At 36.2% G+C, this 11,052-nt stretch overlaps 1 protein-coding gene and 1 non-coding gene across 2 annotated transcripts; both read left to right on the top strand.

Moving 5' to 3' along the window:
- The first annotated feature begins 1,642 nt into the window (after positions 1-1,642).
- LOC113781790 lies at positions 1,643-1,749 on the top strand. The gene has a single exon (XR_003469695.1). It is a non-coding gene; the product is annotated as a small nucleolar RNA R71 (small nucleolar RNA).
- A 7,388-nt stretch (positions 1,750-9,137) lies between these two features.
- On the top strand, positions 9,138-10,558 carry LOC113780054. Its single transcript, XM_027325874.1, has 2 exons — positions 9,138-10,148; positions 10,304-10,558. Exons 1-2 carry the CDS (start codon positions 9,138-9,140, stop codon positions 10,556-10,558), a joined length of 1,266 nt encoding a protein of 421 aa, XP_027181675.1.
- The last annotated feature ends 494 nt before the right edge of the window (positions 10,559-11,052 follow it).

Below are 11,052 nucleotides of genomic sequence, written 5' to 3'. Positions count from 1 at the left end.
AAACTGGTGGCAACTGGCATGATTGGGTTTGTGTCAGGGAGATAGGCAGGCTAACTTAAAGAGACCCTCGTAGCGTGTTGATTGGTTAGAATTAGGCTCTTCTAATTATTCATGCAATTAGGGAATTGAACTTCTATGGTCGTACCTAGGGTTATTTCCTGATTAGAGAAATAGTCAACGGTCGTACCTTGGCTATCGACAAATTGAGGAAGAGTTGGTTGTTTATCGCGTGTATGACAACTATAACTAATTTATCAGATAGTAACTGGAATAATCCTTGCATCTGTGATCGAATTAAGTGAACCATCTCCGAAGTTGTCTCTTGGCTAGAGTTCGTCCATTATTATTTTTATTGTGATAATTAGTTATTTGAGTTGTAGTTATTTTATTTTAATTAATTTATTCCAAGTAATTTAGTGACTATCATTTTCAAAACCCCCCATATCTGGAACTTGAGAAGAAATTAAATTATCCCCAATCCCTGTGGATTCGACCCTGCTTACCGCTATATACAGAATTTGTATTTTATTTAAGTAGGTATTTATTATTGCACAGGTTTGACGCCTGTCATTGACGCACAAGTTTTTCAAGCATTTAGTGTATTTTGGCACTTGCTTGATCGCATCCAACAAAAGGGATATTGATTGCCATCTTTCGAAACACCTCTAGAATCTCCTTTTCCTTATCTTGTTTTTTCAGTTTCTCTAACATACTAGAAAAAAACGGTAGGTTAGTTTTAACTGTAATGAATGGGTTCAGGAGTACTTTCGGATCCTTGTTGCTTCTGCCCTCCTCTTCAAGCTCTTTTTCAATTCGTTCCTCATCCTTGTCCTTAGGAATCACGAGCTCGGGTCCTTGGATTTCCTTTCCACTCCTCAAGGTCATTGCGCTCACATTCTTCAGGTTCAGTGCAGGTTGAGACAGTAATTTTTCATAAACTTGGGATTCCAGGTGGTTGATTGCTATTGCTATCTGACTCATCTGACTCTGCATTGCTTGCACCTGTCCCAATTGATTCCTTATACTTTGTAGGTCAGAATCCGTCTTTTGTTGATTAATAATTAATTGTTTCATCATCTCTTCCAAGGACGGACTTGAGTTTGAAGGGGGTGGTGGTGGGCGAGGCTGGTACTGTTGTTGATGCCCTTGCTGTCTATTTGGCACAAAGTTAGACTACCTATTCCCTCCATAGCTGAGGTTGGGGTGATCCCTCCAACCAGGATTGTAGGTACTTGAATACAGGTCATACTGCTTTCTTGGCGCGGGCGTGTGGCCAGCCATATTCACTTGTTCTGCAATTTTTTCTTGAACCAGTGGACACATCTCCATAGAATAACCCACAGCAGTGCATACCCCACATACTTTGGCTTGTGAGACACTTTCCATAGCTAGTTGTTGCACGAAAGACGTCAATTCGGAGAGTTCCTGTTGGATAGAGAATGTTTCTATCTCATTCACCTTACACGTCGGGATATCCTCTCTTGAATCAAATTGCTGTGACTTTTCAACCATCCCCTCAATCAACTCCCATGCTACTCGAGGGGTCTTGCTCACTAACACCCCTCCACTTGCAGCATCGATTATGCTCCTATCCCTGAAGAGTAGCTCCTCATAGAAATATTGGATGAGCAGTTGCTCACTTATCTAATGATGAGGGCATTTAATGCACAACTTCTTAAATCACTCCCAGTACTCATAGAGAGACTCGCTTGGGTGTTGTTTGATACCGCATATCTTTATCCTTAGGCTTGCAGCTCGAGACGCAGGAAAATATTTGTCTAAAAATTTTTTCTTCAGCTGGTCCCACGTGGTGATATTACCTGATAGTAGATAGGACAACCAGTCTTTCGCGGAGTCCTTCAAAAAGAAGGGAAATGGTCTCATTTTTATTTGCTCTTCTGTAATTTCCGGGAGTTTCATACTGTTGCAACGACGTCGAACTCTTACAAGTGCTTGTAAGGTTCCTCACCTAGTAAACCCTGGAAAGATGGTAAAAGATGAATTAGGCCAGATTTTAACTCAAAAGATGTGTTATCATTTAAACTTGAAAAAGTAATGCACAAAGGCTGTTGAGTTAAATCAGGAGCAGCTAACTCCATTAATGTTCGTGCATTTGCCATGGTGACTTTCTCTTGGTCCGAATCACTTGAGTGATCACCACGCAAATTTGTCGACTCCACCTTTGGATTAGGTCCTTGAGGTGCAACATTGGATTGCTTCTCTCTGAGCTGTCTAGTTTCTTTCCTAGTTCGGCGTGCAGTTTTCTCTACTTCAGGGTCGAAAATCAATTCGCCTGTACAAGAAGAACGAGGCATGCACTAGAAAAACATATATCAGAAAATTAAAATAAAATAACACTTAAAAAGAAACAAATAATTAACGCCAGTCCCTGATAACGGCACCAAAAATTGACAGATTGTTAAGCCTGTGCAATAATAATAATAAAACCTATTACCACTAAAAACAGTCAATAATCAATTCTAGGTATTGGAGTAGGAACTCTAGGTGTGCAATGAGTTACTTGATTCACCCTATTCCTGAAGAGTTTGTTTAATCCGATATACCAGAATTAATTAGTTGACCAAATAAATTAACTAGTAGACAGTGGCAAGCAGGGTCGTCTCCTCAGGGATTGGGAATATTTGTCTCTTTGAGGTTCCAATTGGAAAAAAAAAGGGGTTTTATCAGAATAAAGCTAAAAATAATTAAACAACTCAACTAAAACAAATAAATAACTAGCACGAATGCAGACAGGAATTAAATCAAGAATAGATAAATTCTAGCCAAATATACAACTACTCAGACACAGTCTATTCATCCGATCATTGATGCAAAAAAGGTTCACTTAATTTTATTAACAGGTCAGTTATAGTTGCCGACGAGCTCTGACGACCAATTTTTTCTTAATTTATTGATAACCAAGGTATGACCATTGATTACCCCTAACTAGAAAATACTCCTAAGTACGACCATAGAAATTAATTTCCTAATTGTATTAACAAATAGAAAAACCTAATCCTAATCAATAACACACTATGAGAGTTATTTAAATCAGATCGCACGTTCCCTTAGGGTATAAAAATGCTAGTTGTCACTAATATTAATCAATTTAAACAATTACGGGTTTAATTGACTAACTTGGCAGGAGATTAATAAGTCACATTGAACATCGGACCCTTGACATTCAATTAACAAAATAATCCCGTAGAAATTCAAATAGACAACGTGCGAATATTAACAAATTAAGGAACGCATGAAAATTAATTCGATCTCACAGATATTTGGGACTGCGTCGTTGCATTGATCCTTGACTAGATGGAAAGGTTAACCACGCCACATGAATAAATCTTCACACAAATTAATTGATTTCAAAGGCATCGGTTTCTTGCTATTAATGGAGAATGAGAATTCGTTTTCCAGTCGTCCAATGGAAGAAAAACGGCCAAGCGATACCAAAAAGAAATAATCCTCAATACGAAGGAACTAGCTAGAACCTCCCAATAACGAAATTCTCCTATTCTAAAACTAAACTACTACTTGTCTCGTGGTCCCCCCGAAATTGAAAGTAAAAGGAAGTACAAGAGGTGCGGCTCTGCCGAAATCCTTGTTTTTAGTTTCCTCTTCATAGGAAAACTCCTAGTCATCAACTCTTCTAATCAGCAAAAGAAATGCAATCCATCTGTAGCACCATGTGGGCCAGGGTCTGTGAAGCTTTTAGGAGTCTCCCACGTATGGAGCAATTTTCTCCAACAAGTCCCCCCTTTTTAGCACCTTTCAGTCACCTTCCTGTAGATAGGTCCAAATACCAAATATAAATATATATTAACACTTTAAAACAATATTTGGTAAGGATAAAGGGGAAAATAAACAATAAAATTGCTAACAATTAACACCCTATCAATTTAACATATCAGGCATAGATGATTAACCAAATAATTCCCACCTCCAAATTTTCAATTGCACACAAATATTTATAGATATCTTGCAAGAAAAAGCAAAACCCTTTGGGTAAAATACCATAAAACTTCTTGTGGTTTACTAAATGTTTAATTTAACTCCCTTTGATTTGGAAACTTACACTATAACTCCCTATGGTTTCAACTAATTTAAAAATTGGATGGAAAACATCCAATCTAACGGTTATACGTGAAATATCAATATTGCCCCTATATAAATGAACTCCCTATGGTTTGTCGAATGTTCAATTTAACTCCTTCTAGTTTGAAAAATTATATTATAACTCCCTGTGATTTCGACTAAATTAAAAATTGAATGGAAAGTATCTTTCATCTAGTAGGGGCAATATTAACATTTCACACACAATCGTTAGATTGGGTGCTTTCTGTCCAATTTTCAATTTATTCAACACCACAGGGAGTTATAGTGTAGATTTTCAAACTAGAGGAAGTTAAATTAAACATTTATCAAATCACAGGGAATTTTTTGGTATTTTACCCAAACCCTTTACACAACTCAATATAGGCAAGTGGTAATTGTCAGTTCGTTCGTTATCCATCGATTAGTATCCTACTTTACATAAAGCCTGGAAGGCTGAGCAACAGTGATTGTGCCGGTTATTTTGTAATTTGGTTCACATTTTTCCCCCTTTGTTGTCTCTTTGGAGCTGCAAGCTTGCTTGGGTCCAATTTTCCTCCAGTTCATTTTGCCTTGCTAATCTTCTTTTAGACTATTTTGCCCTTTGTCCTGGTTATCCTGTTGTTTATGCATATATTTTGGACATGTTCGTCTTTCTGCTGCTTTGGGAGCCATGGGATACCACATGTTTCTGATCATTTTGTTCCCCGCAAGATAGCCGCTGCCCTTAAACAAAATCGATATATATACTTATTTGCCTGCCGCCATTTTTACTCTGGTTTCAAGCATGTTCTAGCAACTACACACCTCTTTGCATAAACGTCATTAATGACATACGATGCATGCATGCCGCGTGTATTTTGCATGGATAGCCAGCTATCTTTAGCTGATCCTTCATTGTTATTGCATTAGAAATTTGAGCCATATCATTTCATCTGCATTGCATGTTCATGTGAAGTTTCCCCATTATCCTCATTCATTTTCTTTTTATCCTCTATTTCTTCCGCCTTTTGCAAAACTATAGAAATCTTCTGCACTTTTGCTTCGCTTGCGTCTTGCATTTTGTCTTCCTTTCTGTTACTGGTGAATTACCATCTTAATTGATGTCTTTCTACATCGCTATGCTGCTCTATCCCTGCTTAGATTTTTCTTCCATAAAATTTTTTTGCATGCCCACGTTATGCTCGGGATATATGCTTTGTTTGCCTTTTATTTGCTTTGATGTTTTTGTTAGTTTCTTTAAGTCACCCTGATTCCTTTTTGTCCTTCGCCAATTTATTATGTGTTTTCCAGCTGATTGCTTGTACTGAGTGTAATTACTCTTACATTCATGGGAATGTTCTGCCGTTATCCACAATTAAATATTTTCAGTGCAGTTATTTTGCATCTTTCTATTTATCTCTCCTTTATCTGCGTTTTTTCTATGTGCATGCTTTTTGCTTCTGATGAACTCTTTCATGCATGTTGTGTTCTATGTGCATGCTTTTTCTTTCTGTGTTTTAACTAGCTTTCTGAGTTTCACCCTCTCTTTTCTTTCTTATTTTTAAATTGCTGAACATTTCTTTCATTTCCCTACCATAGTATTTGTATACCTTTCCACCTTTTACTTCTGCTCTTAATTATTTTGTCATAACGTGCTTTAGCTTATGAATTAATATTTTGTAGTTTTTCCTTCCGAAAGTATGCTTGCTCTTAATTTCTGTTTCTCTTTTTTTTTCTCACCTTTATAATTCCCTGTGTTTTTATCGTTTAAATTTTTGACACATGGAACCAAAATCTTATTTCTTATTATTTTCCATATTTACGTTTTGCTCCTGTTTATTAATCCTTTTCTTTGTGCTATTTGTGTTTATAGGTGATATATACAATATTGATGTTCGAACTTGTTTATTTTTTGCATAGCATTTAAAGATATTGACATTACTTTGTTTTATGTCTCCTTTGCATCAGCTGCCTTCTGTCTAATTTACACTGTGGGCTTTTCCTACACTACTTTGGAAGTACTTGCATTTCTTTTAAACTTAAATTTTGCATGTTCATCCATTGGCTGCATAATTTCCTTTGATTGTGTGACTTTGCTTCTGTTTCATTTACATACCATCGTCATTCATACTTTTTTTTACCATGCTATTTTTATCTATTTTCTCGCTGTATGAATTCTCTTCGTTAGAGTTATTATCTGCTGTATAGCATGAAAATGCTGCTATCATATCTATTCTGAACTCTACGCCTTTTCCTATGAAGAGCCATCTTCTAGTATGGGCCGAAAATGCAAATATATTTCTGAAGATGAATATCGTATACAAGCTAATCAGCCTCGACGAAAAAGATATGTTGAGAAAGTAGTAGAAAAATAGAAGCGCATACAGGAGGGTACTGAACATCAAAACAAAGACAACAACAACACAGATGCTATGCCTGTTTCTTCAGCCGATCATACACTTGGTAATATGCCTGTTCACAATGATATATCACTTTCAGCTGTATTGAAAGCTAAATGTATGTGCTTTCAAATGCCTGTTGTTGATCTTTCTAATCAGCCAATCATGCATTCGAACTCCACAAATGATACTAGTCACCAAAGTATTTTTCCAAACTCCTGAACTTATTGTTCTATACTGGCTATTAAATCCCTATGACAACTAACAAATTACCAGCATTTATTTTTGTTATATGAACAGTTGTTACAGCAATTGACTGTGTGCTTTCTGATAAAATCGTTTCTTCCACCACTGTTGAAACAAATATCTTGCGCCATTCTTCAGCTCTAGACTTAGGTAGGTTTATCAATTATTTTATCTCATATGCTGTTCTCTCTGATTATTATATGCTTACAGCTGTTAGTTTTATTCTCTTATGAATGCTTCCTTCTGTATTGCAGTGTCTTCTGCAATCTTGTTACCCTCTACTATCAACTTTTCTATCTCAAGGCTGTCCATCAACCAGCAATCCACAGCATCCAACTGGTAGCTATATACTTTAGATTCATGCATGGAAATGTTTGTGTGCGCGTTTTGAATTTTTTACACTTTTTTCTGTTCTTTCGATTAGTTAGAAGCACCTGTATTTCATATGGTATAGGTCTGCATCACAGAAGAAGAAACATACGATTATTAGAACAAATACCATTTCAGCCAAGTGTTTTGCCAGAGGTTCCAGATTGTATGTTTTGCCGTGCTAAACGATTTTATATGGAACCAGCGAGATTCTGTTGTTCAGCAGGTGAAATTCGCTTAGTAGAAACTCAAATGCTAGATAAATTACTTCATTTTTATAAGGCAAATACTCCTGAAGCTAGAGAGTTTCAATTGTGCATCCGAAGTTACAACAATATGTTTGCCTTTACATCCTTGGGCATTCATTATGACAAAGATTTAAGTAGAAGGAATAATGGTATTCAGAGTACAAGGCCAGATTTATCACTTCATCAACCCATTGGTTCCTTCTGAGGGTGAAAAAACAGCATATTTGCAGTTATATTTTTATGATACAGAACATGAGATAGCAAATCGGATGGCAATTTCTAGCAAGTTCAAATAATCCATTGTCCAACAGCTTAAAGATATTCTACATGATAATCCTTACTCCACTTTCATAAGAAGTTTGGTAGACCTTCATGATGCTGAAGATTATAAAATTTTCTTGAAATTAGATCCAGGTATGGATCAAAGAGTTTACAATCTTCCTGCAGTATCTCAAGTAGCAGCAATATGGAATGAAAATGATCATACCACTGGTGATAGCACCAGAAATATCCAGATCTTCACAAAGGGAGGAAATGAGCGTATACTAAAACAATACTATGGATGTTATGATACACTCCAATATCCACTTATATTTGCAAGAGGTGAGACTGGATAGTATAAGGGTATACTATGAATACCAAAATCAGATATTCTTAGCCAATCATCCCTAACATGCCAGAAGGAAAACATTGTCTCAGTCCAGAATTGCTCACACATAGATGAAGTTATATCTGCCGAAAAAAAGGTATTAATAACAATTGCACATTTAATCATATTAGTAAAACACTCACTCACATTTATTTATATTTTGCTGTATTCCATTCAATTGCAGCTTCATATCGTTACTCCTTCTAGCAAATCACGATTCCAAAACATTGATACAAATTTCCTTATATTTCAGTTATGTATATTTAGTTTCTATACATTTACTCTCTAATTACAATTCCAAACCATTCATGCAGATTTGCTTGTATTTTACTTCTGCACAGTTTCATATTGTTACTCCTTCTAGCAAATCACGATTCCAAAACATTGATATACATTTCCTTATATTTCAGTTATGTATATTTAGTTTCAGTACATTTACTCTCTAATTACAATGCCAAAGCATTCATGCAGATTTGTTGATATTTTACTTCTGCACGTCTACTTTGTATTTCATATTCTCGTCCATTTCTGACAGCGGCTAAAAAAAAGAACACCAAGAGACCAACAATATCTTGTCGTGAATACTATGCATACAAGTTTCAAATAATAGATGGTGACAAATCAAATATGTTACACATAGGAAGACTGCTGCAACAATATTCAGTGGAAACATATATCAAGCCAGAGACATCGCGGTTGGAATTTCACAGAAATAGGCAGCAACACTTGAGAACTGAAGTTTATCAAGGACTGATGGATAGTGTCACAAGTGGTGAAACTTCGGCATCAAACATTGGAAAGCGAATTATTCTTCCAGCAAGTTTCATAGAAGGCCCCAGAGACTTGCGCCGAAGATATATGGATACCATGTCACTTGTTCAATGGTATGGAAAACCTGATATTTTTCTCACAATGACATGCAATCCATCCTGGCCAGAGATAAAAAAACATTTAGCAGACGAAGATGAAATCCAAAATAGACCAGATTTGGTTTCTTGAGTATTTCGAGCAAAAATTGAGCAATTAAAAGATGACTTGTTCAAGAAAAATCTCTTTGGTGAAGTTGCAGCTTATATTTATGTGATCGAATTCCAGAAACGAGGATTGCCACATGCTCATTTTCTAATTATTCTCAAACAAAGATCAAAGATGTTTTTCCCTGAAGCATATGATACAATTGTTTTTGTAGAGCTACCAGATCCAAAAGAGTCATCTTATCTATATTTATTGGTGATAAAACATATGCTACATGGACCATGTGGTGTACTAAATTCCAATAATCCATGTATGCGTCAGAATGGCAAGTGCAGAAATAACTATCCAAAAGATTTTTCTGCATACACTAAACATGCAAAAAACTCTTTTCCTGTTTATAGAAGGCACAATGATGGAAGAAATGTTGTTATCAGAAATCACACGCTTGATAATCGATGGATTGTCTCATATAATGCATATCTACTTGCAAAATTTGACTGCCACATCTATGTAGAAATATGCTCTGCTATTGAAGCAGTGAAATATATTTACAAGTACATCTACAAAGGGCACGACAAGGTTATGTATCAGATCACTTCTCAACAGACAGAAAATACCATTGATGAGATTCACAATTTTCAATCTGCTAGATGGATCTGTGCTCCTGAATCCATGTGGAGAATATGTGATTTAACCAACATTCATCCATCAGTAATGACAATAGACTTACATTGGGAGAATTATCAGTCTATATCATTTACTCAGAATCAAACACTGGAGGATCTCCTTGCTAATGAGAGAAATTCAAGAACAATGTTAACAGAATTCTTTTCTATGAATCGAACAAATAAAAGAGCACAGGATCTCAATTGTCTCTACAAAGAATTTCTCCGATACTTCACTTGGGATGAAGGTGATCTAATATGGATCGACAAAAAATGCGGAGAAGTTATTGGCCGTGTTAACACAGCACACTCCATTGAAGGAGAAAGATACTACCGGAGAATGTTACTTATGCATGTAAGAAAACCAACCTCCTTTGATGATTTAAAATCTGTTGATGATTATAGAGCATCTTCATACAAAGAAGTAGTAGAAGTTCGTGGACTGCTCCAAGTAGACAATGGTTTTGATGAATGTTTGTCTGAGGCACTTGTGTACAACATGCCAAGTTCCCTCAAACAAGTTTTTGCTGTCTTACTTTGCATTCTCCACCAATAAATCCAAGAGCCATTTAGTTGAAATATGAGAATCATCTATCAGAAGACATGCAAAAAATTTGACATTATCGCAACAACAAGTGCAAATTCAAGTTCTCAGACTTATTGACCAACATGCAGATTATGGGAAAAGATATAAATGACTACAGTCTGATAAATATTTCGTATCATCTGTTGTGCTCAGATAGCTCCACCAAAGAAATTGAAGTTGAGTACCAAATACCTGTTTCTGACGACGATTTGGCTTCAATTTCAATGCTGAACAAAGCCCAAAAGTTTACATTTGACAAAATAATGGAAAAGCTCAATAGAAACATCCCTGCTGCCTTCTTTATTGATGGTCCTGGTGGAACTGGCAAATCATTTTTATATTAAGCATTACTTGCAACTGTGAGATCAAGGGGTCATATTGCACTGGCAATAGCAACCTTTGGTGCTGCAACATCACTGTTACCTGGAGGATGCTCTTGTTTCAAAATTCCACTTCACCAAGAGAATAACCAAACCTGTAACATCTCAAAACAAAGCAGCATCAGTAAGCTTCTCAAACTTGCAATGTTAATCATATGGGATGAAGCAGCAATGGCTAAGAAATACGCAATTGAATCATTCGATACAATGCTTCGTGGTATTTTGGATTCTGATATTATATTTGGTGGCAAAATCATTGTCTTTGGTGGTGATTTTCAACAAACTCTCCCTGTCGTTCGAAGATATCAGAAAGAAGATTATATATCTGCATCACTCATCAATTCTTACATTTGGCCTCATCTGCAAAAAATACAACTAACTGAAAATATGCGAGCACAATTGGACCCTCAATTTTCTGATCTACTGCTTAGAATTGGGAATGGCACACAACCAACACT

The sequence above is a fragment of the Coffea eugenioides genome, chromosome 8 (genome assembly GCF_003713205.1).
Source record: "Coffea eugenioides isolate CCC68of chromosome 8, Ceug_1.0, whole genome shotgun sequence".
In the NCBI taxonomy this organism is placed as follows: Eukaryota; Viridiplantae; Streptophyta; class Magnoliopsida; order Gentianales; family Rubiaceae; genus Coffea; species Coffea eugenioides.
The sequence above is the reverse complement of the archived record's forward strand: the minus strand, read 5'-3'. Positions and strand labels throughout refer to the sequence as shown.